This window comes from Perca fluviatilis, chromosome 5 (assembly GCF_010015445.1).
Source record: "Perca fluviatilis chromosome 5, GENO_Pfluv_1.0, whole genome shotgun sequence".
NCBI classification, from domain to species: Eukaryota; Metazoa; Chordata; class Actinopteri; order Perciformes; family Percidae; genus Perca; species Perca fluviatilis.
The window spans coordinates 7,633,097-7,651,731 of NC_053116.1; the positions used below are offsets into that span (position 1 = coordinate 7,633,097).

General features: G+C 42.3%; 1 protein-coding gene across 2 annotated transcripts; it reads left to right on the plus strand.

The window, feature by feature from the left end:
* Positions 1 to 783: 783 nt before the first annotated feature.
* Positions 784 to 17,549, plus strand: LOC120558666 (isocitrate dehydrogenase [NAD] subunit gamma, mitochondrial-like). 2 transcript variants are annotated; one of them, XM_039799772.1, is made up of 12 exons: positions 784 to 915; positions 2,806 to 2,853; positions 5,096 to 5,101; positions 5,323 to 5,420; positions 6,616 to 6,731; positions 7,546 to 7,606; positions 9,579 to 9,711; positions 10,215 to 10,348; positions 11,199 to 11,301; positions 13,760 to 13,906; positions 16,621 to 16,776; positions 17,292 to 17,549. In XM_039799772.1, exons 1-12 carry the CDS (start codon positions 847 to 849, stop codon positions 17,391 to 17,393), a joined length of 1,173 nt encoding a protein of 390 aa, XP_039655706.1. In that variant the 5' UTR covers positions 784 to 846; the 3' UTR covers positions 17,394 to 17,549. The 2 variants fall into 2 exon arrangements, with proteins under 2 accessions (XP_039655706.1, XP_039655707.1); XM_039799773.1 differs by lacking the exon at positions 5,096 to 5,101.
* The last annotated feature ends 1,086 nt before the right edge of the window (positions 17,550 to 18,635 follow it).

Sequence of the window (18,635 nt, forward strand, 5' to 3'; positions counted from 1 at the left end):
ATGGCCACGCCAAGACCCGCCCTACGAAGCAGCTTGATTGGTTGGGATTAGGCATTATGGTTAGGGGATTGGTCAGGGGATAGGACCTGTACACGTAAGCATGGACGCTTGGCCAATAGTAGTGTGTGAATGCTATTGAAGGGTGGTTCTTGGCGTGGCCATAGTGGGAAAAGAAAATATCGCGTCCCGTTCATGTTCAATCTGTGGGTGTGTATGTCGCCTCCCGGTGGTTCAACTCGGTGCTCTCGGAGGGGAAAAAAAAGTGCCACGAGAAAAAAAAATGGGGGAACAAACTAACTAGGCCACCGGGCCCTCGAGGCTGTCTGTTACCATGGTGACGCGCAGCAAGCTTGGAGGACTTGCTTCAACTGTGCTCGTATCAATGTCTCCGTGTCATCTCTGATTAAAAAAGTAGAACAATTTCTGAAATATGATGAACGATAGACACACTGCAGCCATACAAAAATCCATCTGGCAGATGATCCCTGTTGAGAGAAGGTGTATTTGTATCCACGCAGGTGGGCCGTCGGGTCACCGACTTTTCCACTTGGCGGGGCTACGATCCTTTAGGTAGCTCTGTGTACTTTCTAAACATTTAGCTAGCTAGGACTTTGAAAGTAGTTCTCATATGTCACAGAACCCACTGAGCGTGAATCTCATGCTGGTTATGGATGTTTTTTTTAAATCATACTGTCGGTGATGTGTTAGTGTATTTGGTTCGTTCCGGTGCTCGGCAGAGAGAGAGAAGAGAGAGAGAGAGAGAGAGAGAGAGAGAGAGAGAGAGATTAACTGTGAGCGCGCACAGCACGCCCCCGTTTCGTCCATCAATCCGCGGGGAGAGTGAACATGACGGCCCGGTCTGTGCGGTCCCTCTCCGGAGCCCTGAAGCTCGTGTTCAGCAACCGGTTAACCAGGGTAGGAGCAGTCTCTGAGTTCAACCAGCAGATACAAAAAAAGACTCTTTTTAAAACATTTGAAGCGGTTTAACGCTACTAGTTAGTTTGTTGGAACAGCTGTGTGCCTGTGAGTGAAGCTAAGCTGATTAATGGTCGGTTGGTTAGTTGGCTAACTAAGCTAGCTTGGGTAATGTCGCTGTCCTTTCAGCACCACTTTAAGTCAACTTGATGTCAAATGTAAATCCCTGCAGGGAAAATGTATTGCTAGGCTACTTATGCAGCATTCTTCTTTTTTTCTCCCAAAGCGAGATCAGGCTGTAAATGCATCCTTAAACTGCTCCAGTCCCTGCAGGGTCGTACATTATTTAAACAGTAATACGAGTACTAATGGCAGTGTCGACTAAAAGTAGCCTAGCTACATTATTGGCATCAAAATATACCTAAGGTACAAAAAGTAAAAGTATTCAGAATGGCCAATTTCAGAATAATACATATGTTATAGTGATGCATTAACGTCAACATCACTAATGTTTCAGTATGTAAAAGTTCATATACTGCTGGGTGGCTACATTTATAATAATAATAATAATAATAATCATCATCATTTATTAGTTGAGGAGTAAAAAGTATAAAGTAGCATAAAATAAGAGTATAGTATACAATGAAGAAATACTCAAGTAAAGTACCTCAAAATTGTACTTAAGTAAGTTATATTCCGCCTCTTGCTAGTTGCCAGTTAACTTTTCCTCCCAACCTAAAAGGACTGTATAGAAAAGTGTGACTCAAATTATACAACAAAACTTTTATAATACATGCAATGCATTGTGTAATTTAGCCTTTTACGGGAGCAGATGAACCGCATATTCACAGGATGCATTCATGCCATATAGCAGAAATAACAACACCCTAAGCAAATTTGCAACGCTTGTTGCATGTAACCAATAAATTCCTATGACTAGATTCAACGTTATTGTCATTGCACAGAGTTTAAATATTGAGACAACGAAATGCAGTTTAGCATCTAACCAGAAGTGCAGAGAATAATAAACAAATAAAATAATGTAGGGAGTAATTTAATTCAAAACACTTTATTTATCCTGTGGGGCAATTTACAAAGGCACATAGAGTAATACAGCAAATAAAAGTAAAAAAAATACAAAGTATAAGCCGTACACATTGTTATACTAGTATAACACGTAAACGCAAAAATAAGCTGTACGCACCACAATAACAGTGACATGAGAAAGATAATATTAGTGCAAAAACAGCTGCACACAATATTATTAATGATAATGATATGAGAATGACAATGTTAGTGCAATACAAGTATTATGCAGTAAACACAAACAGCCAAGACCACAGCTCCGTCAAATATATACTCACTTTGAGCTCAAATGTAGGTAATGAATCAGCCACAATTTTCATAATGGAGTCGTCATTTTGATAAGCTAATTTTATGGAACAAAAAGGTCCAAAAACATAACCCTTTGGATCCAGCATGTTCAATTGAAATATTTGCTGGTTTTCTATGACTGTAAACTGTATTTCTTTGGGTTTGGACTGTTTGTTGTCCAATATGAGATGAACTTGGAAACTGGGGAATAGGATTACAAAAATGTTTGACATTTTGTAGACCAAACAATGAATCGATTCATTGAGAAAATAATAGCGGAGTAATCCACAATGAAAATAGTTCTTGGTTGGTGCCCTAAACTCGCTTTGACAGACAAAACCTTTTGTTCCTGACTGTGGTGATAGTACAATCTCATCAACTTAAAAAATGAATAACTAAACTCCCAAATTAATTTCAGGACATTGTGTACATTTGAAATGTAGACTTGTAATTTATCGTTTGATCTTAATTCATAAATCTTCTCTGCAAATAACCACCTTTTCTCTGTATTTACAGGTTTACAGTGCGGCCGCATGTAATCAGAGACACAAGTCCACTTACACTGTGAGTTGTTCTGGATACAAGATGGATTTCTGAAAAGGAGCTCAGTCTCTCACACCTGGTTTACCTTATGACCTTCCTAACCTGATAACCCTACGGTTGTACACCTTAAAGCTTCCATATCGTGCTCAGATCAGATTCATACTTCACTACTATTTGGGGTTTCTACTAGAACCTGTTTACATGGGTTAATGTTCAAAAACACTTTATTAATCTCATACTGTCTGTCTGAATATACCTGGATTCACCCTCAGCCTGAAACGCTCCGTTTTAGCGCCTGTATCTTTAAGACCCCCCCCCCGAAAAAGCCCATTCTGCTCTGATTGGTCGGTGTTTCTGGGTCTTCTGCATCTGCGTTCTCAGCATCTCTGCACCGTCATTGCAGCCGGGGAATGACTGTAACAGCACTGTAACGGCACTTTCTACCTATATATAGAATAGTTGTGGGGGCCTCTGGCTCACCCAGTGGGGGCATTCGCCCCATGTAGGCTGGGTCCTGCAGCGGTGCGGGTTCGAGTCCGACCTGCTGCCCTTTGCTGCGTGTCATCCCCCATCTCTCTCCCCCTTTCATGTCTGTTCACTGTCACTGCATAATGAAGTGGAAAAGCCCCAAAAAAATAATCAAAAAAAAGAATAGTTGTGACATTCATTCTCCCTTGTGGGGGGAGGGGCTTAGGAGAACGTTTTGGGCTTCAGCAGTAAGGTGGGAAGGACTGAGAAGTTGTCGATGTTAACATTTTTTGGCTATGTCCTGGATCTTCGCAATCCTACCTACAGCACCTTTAAAGGTCCAATATGTAATACTGACAGCTAGCGTTTAAAAAAGTTACTGCAGTACAAATTCAAAATACTCGTCTCCCCCGCCCCCTCCTCCCCAGACTCGAAGTTCACGTTGGTTGCCAGGCTGAGACCGCAGCATCCACAACAATGTTGCTAGACGCTTGTCTCACATAGCCAGACATTACTTCACAGCACAGAGGAGTAGCTAGCTAACGTTAGATGCTGGCTATATTGACAGTCATAAAAGCCCGTGCTCACGCGGCGCTCTGTACCCGACTGACAGACATACTTTTTTGGCTCAGAATTACAGTAAGAACTGCCAAAAACCCCACAACCTTGCCGTCCTCTCCACACACCGGACAGGCACACTTCCTCGGCTTAGAATTACAATAGGAACCGCTAAAAATACCACTAGCTACCTTGCCGACTGAACACACTTCATTGGCTTAGAATTACGCCAACGATCGCTAAACACACTGCAAACTCACAGTCCTCTCTTCCCGATTTCGGCTCCGGCCGCTAAACTACAGCCATGGGCTGCTTGCCTGGTCCTCCGTTAACGTTAGCAGTTAGCAGGGTTAGCAGGATTAGCATGGCAGCGTTAGCCAGGACTAGCCAGGCTCAGCCGGGATCACTTTACTGGCTGGCTGTGTCTCAATTTGTCTTTGCGAGTAACCAACTCGGGTACTCTAGCTATATAATTCAATGTGAGTACACAAATGTTGAAATTATATAAAATGCCCGTCCCTAGTGGCTGTGATAAATTAGCCTGAAGCTAATGCTTAGCTACCTGTTCAGGAGGAAATAAGCCAACTCTGCGTCCTTTTGGGCTCTAAGCTGTCTCCATCTTTCAAATACATCTCCATTATTTACCAGGGGGTTGTTACGTCTCTGGTCACGCAAACATGCCGTTTTATTTATTTTTTTAGGTCGGGTAGAATCTATCTCCGTTGATCCTGTTTGTTTGTTTGCTGCTTTTCATGGCTGTACTAACGGTTTGCGTTTTTCCAGGTATATCTGGCAACCCGGCCTGGCTGTCAAACTGGACAGTTGATAACAACACACAGGCCAAAACACCAACAGAAATTCCGTCATGGAACGGAAATTTCAAAAGGAGAAAATACTGGCATTAGCATTGTTGTCAGAAAAAATTGTATTTCAATTTAGCATGTTTCCTTAATATCTGATGAGGCATTGGTGTCATTTTGGGATTTATTACAGTACATATATTACATATTGGACCTTTAAGAGATTCCCAAAACAAACATGTCAACATGTCTTTACTGCATGTCCACAGGAGCACCAACGTTGTTTTGTCTCATCAATATTCTTGTGGATGCCACCAGGAAGCTGCTGGTCACCGTGTGTCTTCCCTCTCCTTTTTTGTCCGAATAACTTGTTAACCTGTTTTCTCTCCTCTGCTCTGAATCCCTCCTTCCTCCACCCACCCACCCACCCACACCAGACCATCGTGAGTATGGCTGCTTACACACAGACAAGACGTGTAGCATTAGTGTTGGGACTCGTTAGGAGAGCCAACGGATTACAAGTTCTGTGTCTTTCCAATAGCTTAGAGTCTTCTTAATGTAATGTATACTTTATTCTCAGTGGTTTTATAGAGGATGTACAGTATCTACTGCGCTGTGTGGGGAGGACTTTGACTTTCTGCGTTTGTTTGTGTGTGCGTTACAGCCTCCGCCGGCACTGTACGGAGGCAGACACACCGTGACTCTGATTCCTGGAGATGGCATCGGACCAGAGCTGGCCAAGCACGTGTGTGAACTATTCCGGTGAGAATTCACACACACACACACACACACACACACACACACACACACACACAGTGTTAAAATTAGCAGAGGGCTGGACGATATGACCTAACATTTTACCTCGATTACGATTAATAAATGATTATTTTGTTGAGTTGGTTTGTGTAAAAAACAAGGTTTGTCCCGTTAATATGCTCAACTATCAAAGGTGAGATCTTTTTTTTTTTAATCTACTTTTATCAATTATTTATTTGTCATTTGAAATCAAAAGCACACATGGCTTGAAATGAAAGTTCTTATGAAAAAAGTCACATTTTAGTTGTATTGTAATAAAACAAGTTTCCTAGAAAAGTGTAAGTAGTATAATGTATAATATAAAAGTATAATGTATGTTTTAATGTGTATGTTTTGCAAACAAAATGAAGGATTTTAAATATGGCCATGTCAAAAGTAAAACACCAGACTTTCACCCAGGGTCCCGAGAGTGCTACATTAGGGGACCAGTGTTTTAACCCAAACCATAAACCTTTTTCTAATATGAACTATCTTTTTGGTGTCTAAAATGTAACTGCCCACACAGTGGGAAAAAACGAATAACCGACATGGAAAAATTACATCGGTTAGAGGTTCTGTATTTTGGTTTTGCTTTCTTTTCGATTGGTCTCGCATTGTCATATCTTCCTCCACAGTGCTGCTGAGGAAGGTCTGGCTAGTCCACACAGTATTCTGTGATGGGAGAAAAACGTTCTCTGGTTTATTGGCATTTCTTTAAACCAATCACAATCGTCTTGGGCGGGGCTAAGTGCCGGACAGAGCTACGGCGCCTCTGCAAAATAGCCTCGGGAAGGAACTTGCTTTGGTGGAACGTGTGTACGCTCAAAAGTTGTTTCAGTCGCGCAACAGAAAACTCCGATTGGACAGATAGTCTAGCTAGCTGTCTGGATTTACCCTGCAGAGATCTGAGGAGCAGTTAACCCTAGTCCTCACAAATCCACTGGAGTTTAGAACGCCAACACAAAGAAAGAGGACGGTAACAGACATCCGGCTGAAAAGAGTGAAATCCGGCTGAATTTCCAGCGACACCTGAGCAAGTGGAACGTTGTGGATATAGACTACTTTTTGATTAATCGTCTAGCCCTAGTAACCAGCTCATACTGTCATTAAATGCCTCAGCTCCGTCATATTGAAGTGATCTCCGTCTGTTCTTTGTTATCAGGTTCTGCTGTGTGCCAGTGGACTTTGAGGTTGTCAATGTGGACTCATCTGTGGACTCAGAAGAAGACATCAATAATGCCATCATGGCTATTAGACGCAATGGAGTTGCACTAAAAGGTATGTGTTTTGTGTGTGTGTGTGTGTGTGTGTTTTTATTTGATTTGATTAGACTTTATTGTCCACCTTAGTGGAAATTTGTCTTCGACTTCTCCGACAGATATACATCAATGACACCAATCTAAAATTACATTAAAATACACACAGTTAACAGTACAACACTAATACCATCAACATGCAACAACAGAATGGAGTAACAATAATCATAATGGCCCACACACTGCACCCTGTACAATGTTCACACAGCTGAATGAATGCTAAAAAATGTCAACCTGCTGGTGGCGCTAGAGAAACGCTCAGAGGATCACTGAAGGCTTAAGGTAAGGTTTATCCTCTAAAGCACACGTGTCAAACTCAAATCCGGCCCTCATATCAGTTTTGGTTTACAATACATTTTGGCACACCTAGTTTTTGTCGCTTTTTCTTCGTTTTTGTTGATTTTCTTCTATGATGGCTAAGAATTTTTTTGCTGACTTTTTTAGGACTTTATGTCGACCAAACTGTGAGTGAGAAGACTATACGAGACATGCAATAATACAGTCAAAAATATTTCACTTTTTGGATTCAATAAAAGCATGTCAATAAACCTGTACATGTCTGGCCCTTGATGTGATTCTCATTTTCCAGTGTGGCCCTTAGTGGAGTTGACTTTGACACCCCTGCTCTAAAGGAACATGAACGCCTGTTCTATTCACATCCAGTCAAGAATAAAATATGCACCAAAAAAAAAGAAGCTCTTTCTGCTTCATCTAGTTGGGTCATGTCTCTATTTTAGTTGTCATTCTTCAGGTGTAGCTTTTGTTTGTTTATCCAGGTAACATTGAGACCAACCACAACCTGCCCCCCTCCTACAAGTCCAGAAACAACCTGCTCCGGTAAGGTTTCCATCTTTCATCTTTCATCACAGGGGTCTTCAACGTTTTTAAGTCCAAGGACCCCTCAGCTGAAAGAGAGACAGAGCAGGGACCCCCTACTACATGTATTGTATAAAATTGAGTAAATTATTATACTGGGCCAGATGGATGAAAATGAATGGATATTCATGTATTACTTATACATCATGTCTGAATATTAAACATACATGTGGAAGGCACAGCGAATCCTTCGCCTTTTGCTTCCTTTGTGTTGGCGTTCTAAACTCCGGTGGATTTATGAGGCTATTTTGCAGAGGCACCGTGACTCCATCTGGGGCTTAGCGCCGCGCCAAAGAAGATTGTGATTGGTTTAAAGAAATGCCAATATACCAGAGCACGTTTTTCTCCCATCCCAGAATGCTGTGTGGACTAGCCAGACCTTCCTCCGCAGCGCTGTGGAGGAAGGTCTGGCAATGTGAGACTACTACCATAGTGGCTACCTTACCTTGATGAGTAATAGCGTTAATTTCGTCAGACGAGACGAGACTAAATATGTTCGTCAACGACCTTTTTTTCCATGACTAAGACAAGACGATGACGAGACTGCGCCAATGTCCAAAAACGCTGACTAAGACTAAATTAACATGCTTTGTTGACGAAAAAAGACGGGACTAAAATGTTTTGATAAAATCTCTCTTCATTTTCGTCTACAATCATCTCTACTTTTTCATCATGAGATAGAATATTCAGCTGTTACTAGGGTTGGGTACCGAGACCCGGTGCCTTAATGACCGTTATCTACCGGACCGAATAGCAACGCGGATTTCGGTGCCAGTTAAATGCCTGCTCTTCTCTCTGATGCTCCTAAACGGACGTTAGAGTCAACCAAAACATCTCTGCACGGGACGCTAGCTAACACTACACTCGGCAGCAGGTAACATTAGCCTACCGTTAGCTAGTTAACACTACACTCGGCAGCAGTTAACATTAGCCTACCGTTAGCTAGTTAACACTACACTCGGCAGCAGGTAACATTAGCCTACCGTTAGCTAGTTAACACTACACTCGGCAGCAGGTAACATTAGCCTACCGTTAGCTAGCAGCTGGAGTAAACACGGTTAAAATGCTGACAGCTAAACGGTGTAAAAGTGTGTCTGTATTTCACTGGAGGGGATTCGAACACCGAGACGTACGACAGTCTCTAGCTGCTGTTGTCTGAAAAACAACACATATGTTGCATTCACTTGAAACTCGCCTCGCCTCGTGCTGCATTTAAAGTTATTGTAAAATACCCTTTTCCCATCCAGTTGTTGTTTGTATTGTTTAACAGGAATTTAATGGTGAAATAAGGAAGAGGCTCGATATTTATATAACTTTTTATAATTTATTTTTATATAACTATTTGACTGAAATGCTTATCAGAAATAATCTCAGAAATAATTTGTTATTTAAAAAAAGACTAAAATGTTGTGACTAAAACTTGACCAAAATGACGAGACTTTTAGTCGACTAAAACTTGAGTAACAAAAAAAGATATGTGAATGACTAAATATGACTGAAACTAACAAGGACATTTGGCACAAGACTAAGGCTAAGACTAAATTAAAAATAGGTGACAAAAGTAACAGTAATTAGTGAAGCCTATCATCAATGTTGTGTAAGTTAAATGTTTGTGTTTTTTTACATGAATAGGCTGATTTGTCTTTGCTCATAATTTGTTGTATTCATGTTAAGGTATTATTTTATTTTTTTTACTTTCAAATTCAATAAATTGTCAGCCCCCCTGCAGTAACTCTGAGGACCCCCTAGGGGTCGCGGACCCCCTGTTGAAGATCTCTGTGTGAAACAACAACCGTAGCGTTGGTATAGAGCAGTGGTGTTACAGTGTTTGTTCTCATCTTCCAATCCGTCTCCATTTTGTTTCCCGGCCTCTCTCATCCGTCTTATCTACCCTTCTCTTTTCTTCCCTTCACCTCATCCTCTCTCTCTGCAGCACCACTCTGGATTTGTATGCCAATGTGATGCACTGCCAGTCCCTACCAGGAGTGAGGACACGCCACAGAAACATCGATATCATGATCATCAGGGAGAACACCGAGGGAGAGTACAGCAGCCTGGAGCACGAGGTATGTGTGTGTGTGTGTGTGTGTGTGTGTGTGTGTGTGTGTGTGTGTGTGTGTGTGTGTGTGTGTGTGTGTGTGTGTGTGTGTGTGTGTGTGTGTTCACAGCAGGGAACCTAAACCCCACAAAAAAATATTATTAGTAAACTGAAACTAAATAAAAAACTACAACCTTCAAGAAAAACTAATTGACTATACATATATATATACCGACAGCATGCATTTCTGTGATTTCTCATCATGACACTAAACCCAGAGACCGTTGAACCACAGAAACTAACTCAAACTAAATACATAAAAACTGAACTGAAACTAAACTAAAAAACTAGCAAACACACTCTGAAAAACTAACCAAAACTAAACTTAAATGAAATCCAAAAATCAAAACTAATTGAAAAATTGAAAAAACTATTATAACCTTGGTTCACAATTCCCTTGATAGTGAAATAACACACGTCATAACCTCTGTCTTAACTTGCCCTCCTATTTCTCTCCTTCTGTTTCCGCAGAATGTACCGGGCGTCGTTGAATGTCTGAAGATCATCACCAAGACCAAATCTCTACGCATCGCTGACTACGCGTTCAGAACGGCGAGGGCCAAAGGACGCGGACGAGTCACGGCTGTACACAAAGCTAACATCATGTCAGTATCTGCCGGCTCAGAGGACCAGACCCCCCCTGTTTTTATTCATCTTTCCCTATAAAACACATGAAACATCTCACATCAATGTGTGTGTGTGTGTGTGTGTGTCTCTGTCTGTGTATGTGCGTGTGTCTGTGTCTGTGTGTGTCTGTCTGTGCGTGTGTCTGTGTGTGTGTGTCTGTTTGTGTCTGTCTCTGTCTCTCTGTCTGTGTCTCTGTCTGTGTCTGTGCGTGTGTGTCTGTGCATGTGTCTGTGTGTCTGTGCGTGTGTCTGTGTGTGTCTGTGCGTGTGCCTGTGTGTCTGTGTCTGTGGGTCTCTGTCTGTGTCTTTGTGTGTGTCTGTGCGTATGTCTGTGTGTGTCTGTACGTGTCTGTGTGTATCTGTGCGTGTCTGTGTGTGTCTGTGTGTGTGTATCTGTGTGTGTCTGTGTCTGTCTCTCTGTCCGTGTCTCTGTCTGTTTCTGTGCATGTGTTTGTGCGTGTGTCTGTGTCGGTCTGTGTCTGTGCGTGTGTCTGTGTCTGTGTGTGTGTGTGTCTGTCTCTCTGTCTGTCTGTGTCTGCGTGTGTGTGTGTGTGTGTGTGTCTCTGTCTGTTTGTCTGTGTGTGTCTGTGTCTGTCTCTCTGTCTGTGTCTCTGTCTGTCTGTGTGTGTCTGTGTGTGTCTCTCTGTCTGTGTCTCTGTCTGTCTGTGTGTGTCTCTCTGTCTGTGTCTCTGTCTGTCTGTGGGTGTGTCTGTGCGTGTGTCTGTGTGTGTGTGTGTGTGTGTGTGTCTGTGCGTATGTCTGTGTGTGTGTGTATCTGTGCGTGTGTCTGTGTGTGTCCGTGCGTGTGCGTGTGTGTTTGTACGCGCAGGAAGTTGGGTGACGGCCTCTTCCTGGAGTGCTGTAAGGAGGTTGCCAGCGGTTACCCTGAGATCACCTTCGACAGCATGATTGTGGACAACACCACCATGCAGGTAGCTAGCCAGGGCACGGCTGCACGCCGCCATGCATGATGGTTCTGGCTGGAGGATAACAGGGATCCTGTTTAAAATACAAAGAGTTTCTACAGTTGGAAGATACATGAATGGCACTCCTTAGCCCAGTCTCATGCTGCCTGTATATTTAGAATTGGAGAAAAAAACTTCTTCAAAATGTTCTGTGATTATCTTTTTTATTCGCGGTGTTGGAATGTAACTAAGTACTAAGCACTCAAGTACTGTCTTAAACGTCCCATGACATGCTGATTTTTGGATGCTTTTATATAGACAGTGGTCCCCTAATACTGTATCTGAAGTCTCTTTTACATAGGCCTTAGTGGTCCCCTAATACTGTATCTGAAGTCTCTTTTATATAGACCTTAGTGGTCCCCTAATACTGTATCTGAAGTCTCTTTTATATAGACCTTAGTGGTCCCCTAATACTGTATCTGAAGTCTCTTTTATATAGACCTTAGTGGTCCCCTAATACTGTATCTGAAGTCTCTTTTATATAGACCTTAGTGGTCCCCTAATACTGTATCTGAAGTCTCTTTTATATAGACCTTAGTGGTCCCCTAATACTGTATCTGAAGTCTCTTTTACATAGGCCTTAGTGGTCCCCTAATACTGGATCTGAAGTCTCTTTTATATAGGCCTTAGTGGTCCCCTAATACTGTATCTGAAGTCTCTTTTATATAGGCCTTAGTGGTCCCCTAATACTGTATCTGAATTCTCTTTTATATAGGCCTTAGTGGTCCCCTAATACTGTATCTGAAGTCTCTTTTATATAGACCTTAGTGTTCCCCTAATACTGTATCTGAAGTCTCTTTTATATAGGCCTTAGTGGTCCCCCAATACTGTATCTGAAGTCTCTTTTATATAGACCTTAGTGGTCCCCCAATACTGTATCTGAAGTCTCTTTTATATAGACCTTAGTGGTCCCCCAATACTGTATCTGAAGTCTCTTTTACATAGGCCTTAGTGGTCCCCCAATACTGTATCTGAAGTCTCTTTTACATAGGCCTTAGTGGTCCCCTAATACTGTATCTGAAGTCTCTTTTATATAGACCTTAGTGGTCCCCTAATACTGTATCTGAAGTCTCTTTTATATAGACCTTAGTGGTCCCCTAATACCGTATCTGAAGTCTCTTTTATATAGGCCTTAGTGGTCCCCTAATACCGTATCTGAAGTCTCTTTTATATAGACCTTAGTGGTCCCCTAATACTGTATCTGAAGTCTCTTTTATATAGACCTTAGTGGTCCCCTAATACTGTATCTGAAGTCTCTTTTATATAGACCTTAGTGGTCCCCTAATACTGTATCTGAAGTCTCTTTCCCGAAATTCAGCCTTGGTGCAGAATTACAGCCACTAGAGCCAGTCCCAGAATGAGCTTTCCTTTCTGTGTCTGAATCTATTGAGGAGGAGAGAGGGGGGGCAAGGTGGAGGGGGGGGGGTGTGGCCTTGACCAACTGCCACTTTGCTCGTTTGAAAGCCATGATGTCTCTCTCTCATGGGTTGGCCAAATTCTCTGGACGGGCAAAGCAGAGAAACGGGAGGTAACCTTGCTCCTTATGACCTCATAAGGAGAAGATTCCAGATCGGCCCATCTGAGCTTTCATTTCCTCAAAGGCAGAGCAGGATACCCAGGGCTCGGTTTACACCTATCACCATTTCTAGCCACTGGGGGGCCATAGGCAGTCTGGGGGAACTCATATTAATGTTAAAAAATCTCATAAAGTGACATTTTCATGCCATGGGATCTTTAAGTACAAATGTTGAGGTACTTGTACTTAACTTGAGTCTTTTCTTTTCATGCCTGCGCTACATTTCAGAGAGAAATGTTGTACTTTTTACTCCACTACATTCATCAGCTTTAGTTACTAGTTACTTTACGAATTAAGGTTGTTGCACACAAAACACATGTAGTTTATAAAATCTGATGTTTTATTATAAATGAAACTAGCTGGGGAGGCCTCTAGCTCACCCAGTAAGAGCATTCAACTCATGTTGGCTGAGTCCTGCAGCGGCGGACGGTTCGAGTCCGACCTGCTGCCCTTTGCTGCGTGTCGTTCCCCATCTCTCTCCCCCTTTCATATCTATCCACTGTCTAATAAAGGGAAAACCCCCCAAAAATAGTCTTTAAAATAAATAAATGAAACTAGCCAACAATATAACGGCCTACAAGTCCAGCTGAATTAAACACACAACTGTTTGGATCCTTTCCACTTTCTAAAATGGGAGGATTTTTCTGCATTGAGTACTTCTCCTTTTGATACTTTAAGTACATTTTCCTGATGATACTTACATACTTTTACTTAAGTGCCATTTTCAATGCAGGACTTTGACTTGTAACAGAGTATTTTTACAGTGTGGTATTAGTACTTTTACTGAAGTAAAGGATGTGAGTATTTCTTCCCCCACTGTTTATCTGTGTGTGTGTGTGTGTGTGTTAGCTGGTTTCCAGGCCCCAGCAGTTCGATGTGATGGTCATGCCCAACCTGTACGGCAACGTAGTGAGTAATGTGTGCGCCGGGCTGGTTGGCGGACCGGGTCTGGTGCCTGGAGCCAACTATGGACAGGACTACGCCGTGTTTGAGACGGTGAGAAAAGGCACAGAGACCATACAAAAAAAGGTCTCTTAACACTCCTGTTGTCCTTGGGTCAAATTTGACCCATTTTCAAAAAGTTTCTATATCAGAAATTTGGGTTTCTTTCAACCACATTTTCAAAAGAAAAAAATGTGGACGCTATTCACAAGTTTTCATAGCATTTGAATTTTTTTTGGGTGAGGCTATTTGCACCCCTGGTACAATTAGCAGTGTATGCTATTTGTACCCTGGTGCAATTAGAAGTGCTATTCGTACCCCGCCGGTGCACACAGCAATGTGTTCTATTAATACCCCGTCTGGTACAAATATCAATGTATGCTGTTTGCACCCCTATGAATTTACAGTACCTTGGCATATAGTTACACACAGTTATCCATACTACTCATGTATTACACCTTTTTGGAATATTATCGTCCTGACATTCTTACCCTAACCATAACCAATCCCACTCCTCTTGCCTAAACCTAACCAACCCAACCAGAGCAGGCATATTCATGAGCATTCCCCTACCACCCTGCAAAAAAAAAAAATTGCGTTCGCGGGCCCTGACTTGCGCAGTTGCATGCAAATTATCCAATCCAAAATGAAAAAAATTAAGATCACCTCACAGGTGAATCGAACTCCAAACTCCCAAACCAAAGGTAAGCGTACTAACCACTCACCTAGCAGTTCTTAAGGAATGTTGTATAACTGTTTACCACTTGGTTTCTTCAAGCCTCGGTTGCTAGGTAACAGTACTGTATACAAAAAATAGGTACTAACCAACAAACTAACAGTTGTATGCTTTCACTGAAGACAGAAAGCGCAACTGTAGTATCCAGAAATTCAATTGTTATAAACTTTCCTAATATGCCAGTTTCTGCGGTCATGGAAGATGAACGTCCGCCATGATTTCGGTGCACGCGAGCAACGTGTTTTTGTTGTTACGTCACAGGGTGTGAATAGCTCAGCTGTTTGGTCGAGGCTATTCGTACCGGGGGTGCAATTAGACACTCCGATTTTTTTTTTAATAAAAGAACGTTGAAAAAAGTGACAAAAATGTCGGGAAAAGCTCCAAAAACGTGGGGACAAACACACAAAAACGTCAAAAGGTGCAGAAAAAAACGTGAAAAAGTGACAAAAAAATTGGTGGAAAAGCAACAAAAGCGTCGAAAAAGACGTCCAAAACGTTGAAAAGAAGTTAAAATTTTGACCCAGATAAACAAAAAGTTGCATGGTTGACGGGAAGACAACACAAGGGTTAAATGTGCGTTCATTTTGGGCTACAAGCTGCCAACACAACACTGACAGATGATCTCTTTATAGAGTTGATACGGCGACGTGTTAGCAAACAGTTGCTGATCTTCACATCCAGCAGAAACGGAGGATTATTAGCATTCATTACCTCCTCCAAGGAGGTTATGTTTTCGGCTCGGTTTGTCTGTTTGTTTTTGGCTGGTTTGTTTGTCTGTCTGGCGGCAGAATTACAGAAAAACCACTGGTCCGATTGTCATGAAAACTTGGCGGAAGGGTGTAGCATGGGCCGAGGGAGAAGCCATGACATTTTGAAAGAGATCTGAATCCCGGGGACGAATACACAAATTAACTTTTTCACTTTTGTCAACATTGTAAGATAGGGACTTTGTGTTGTATTCATGTAATGTCAGAATAATCAGACAAATTAGATCCCGAATTGAGAAAATTCACACATTAACATTGTGAGATAGAACATGTCTTGGTGGAGGTCTGCGCTCTCTGAGTGGATTGGATTTGTTTTTCTGGTCAACTGGTAGCTAAGTCCAGCATTCACTCTTCTTTAAAGGTGCAGTAGGTAAGACTTATAAAACTAACTTTCTGTCATATTTGCTGAAACTGACCCTATGTTCCATTACAACTACATGAAGCAGGTCGTTTAAAAAAAAAAATCCGTCTCCTCTGGCACCACCTACAGCCTGTAGTGCGATTTGCAAAAATCCACAGCTCCCTGTTCAGATGCACCAATCAGGGCCATTCATTGTCCCTTGTGGGGGGAGGGGCTTAGGAGACCGTTTTGGGCTTTAGTGGAAAGGTGGGGAGGGACTGAGAAGTTGTCGATGTTCAAATCTTTTGGCTAAGTCCTGGATCTTCGCAATCCTACCTACGGCACCTTAAAGTTCTGTTTTTGGTCTCCACCAACTCCTGAGGGAAATATCTGGCTCTTTGGTTGCTAAAATGTTCCACTACGGTATGTTAAGCGTGTGTGTCTGTAATTTGGGATGACAGTGGGTTTATCAGAGTTGGGTTAAACAGAAAAGTTGCAGCCCGGAAAAACCAAAACAATGAGCTTAAAGACCCAGTGCTCTCTACAGAGGAGGGCGTGGGCTCGTCACTATGCACGACAACCTTTTACATTCCATGCAGTCATTTCATCCATTGCTTGGATGAAAATATTGATTAGTGCAACTTAATTGTTTTTCAAGCCTTCCTTGACTTAAATATTGATGTCTCGCTCCATTATATAGATTTAGAGGTATTATAAAAAAAAAAGACAAAATTCCATAAGTATGACAGTGATGATAAGAACATCCTTTACTCTTACTTTAGCCATTGCTCCTTCTCTGTGCAAACTTAAACGAGTACAGAAGTATTTCAGCACTGCAGCAACATCGTAAATGATCAGATGTCAAAGCTGCTACACCCCTACATGTTCTCCATTCGTTACTGTCAACATGCTCTTCTACGTGCAGGGCACCAGGAACACCGGGAAGAGCATTGCTAACCAAAACACGGCCAACCCCACGGCCATGCTGCTGGCCTCCTGCCTGCTGCTGGATCACCTGAGGCTCCACGCTTACGCCAGCATGATCCGCAGAGCCATCCTCTCCACGGTCACCGAGACTCGGGTAACGCCACGGCACACGCTACGCATTCTTTGTCCTTTTATAATCCCAAAACCCTGCTTCGTTTTGTTTTCTTTATGCATACTATCGCACAAATAAATAATTTTTTTTTAAACTATGCACCAATACTGTGGAACTGGCAACCCAGGGCTACACGAGATGCAAGCACCTCGGACATTTTTAAAGGGCAATTGAAAGCCTATTTATTCAGCAAAGCTTTTAACTAATTGTCACTCGTTCGTTTTATTATCATAGTTTACATGATTTGCTTTCCCCCATGTTGTCTTGATTTGTACAACATATGTTCTGGGCATATCGTTGCAGCCTCTGTTGTTTGTTGCTCATTTGATTATTTGGTAACCCATTTTATTGTTTTAATATGATCTTCTTTGTTTTGCGGTCCCTCCACTTTGTCGTAAAGCCCTATGAGCTACACTTTCTGTATGAAAAACAAAACGAGTTTCATGAATTGAGATGTTGGGCTCACATATTGTTTGGTCGTGTCCTTTGTCCTCCAGCTGCACACGGTGGACCTGGGGGGCCAGGGCTCCACCTCTGAAGTGGTCCGCTCCGTCATGAACGCCGTTCAGAGCACCGGGCCCCTGACACTGAGCATCTAGAACAAACATTCATGTGCAAATTCTCTCTCTCTCTCTCTCTGGCACTGCAGAGTGCATATATTACAGTGTGCCTCTCTTCAGTAGTCTTCTATGCAATTTCATAATAATAATAATAACAAGAGAGTTGTTTGATAGTAATACTGAAATGAAACTGTACACACAAACAGTCTATGCAATATGTTTCATCTTAACAGAGACACCTCCTGATTGTTTGTGGTTTGAGCACTTTGTTTGCATCTGTACTTTACCTGAACTGACCAGCATACAGTTTAGGCTTCCTGCACACTGCCTGCGTGGCGTGTCCATTTTTATTTTGGCTCCCGTGTGAACAGGTTAGAGCTTGCACACTGTCTGCGCGACACGCACGTCTCAGGCGCGTGCACGCTAGAAACAGGACCGACGCCTATTTCTCACGTGACACGCAAGCGTGTTAGAAGCGTTTCCTGGCAAAATAGAATACGGAAAGATGTTTAGATGTCATTTTGACACAAATACATATTAATAAATGACATTTTGATGTTTGAAAGTCTCTAGGCTTTGACATAAATGCCGATATAAATGTGACGAGGCTAGCAGCAGCAGCAGCGCCGTGTCCGACCCGTTTCTGGTGTGCAAAGACATAGAAAAATCGCCACGCTCACGCCACGCGGGCAGTGTGCAGGAGGCCTCGCTGTGTGGAACAGTGAAAACACGATACTACACCTGTTTGAGTTACACCTAACCTCCTCCATGTTTATTAGTTTGGTTCATGTATTTATTATGAAGTGAAACCCTTTATCCTTCTTGCGTTTAACTTATTAACGGCTGTTGTCTGTCTACTGAGACACAGCTGTCCTACTACTGTACTGAATGTATTGGGCAACATGTCGGGCTGTTGCTGCGAGCCCTGTACACCTCTAATAAAGCTAATACAGCTTCTGTCCTTCATTGGTGTGTCTTCAGTCTGTGCTGAAACCAACAGATCTGAATGCGTGCAGGACTGGCTTGTCTGGACCACAGGGAGGCCACATTGTCTTGTCCAATCAGATTGCTGGGACTTGAGGGGAAACCTTGTAGGAGTAGTAGAGTTGTACTACTAGTGTATTTGATTAATAGCAGTAATAATAATAACTTTATTTGTGTTGCACCTGTCAGGCAAATATGCAGCCCAAAGTGCTTCAGAACTCAAAACAATATTTCTAAATGGAAATCAACAGCCACAATAAGTAATGTGTTTGATAACAATACTATGAAATAAATTAA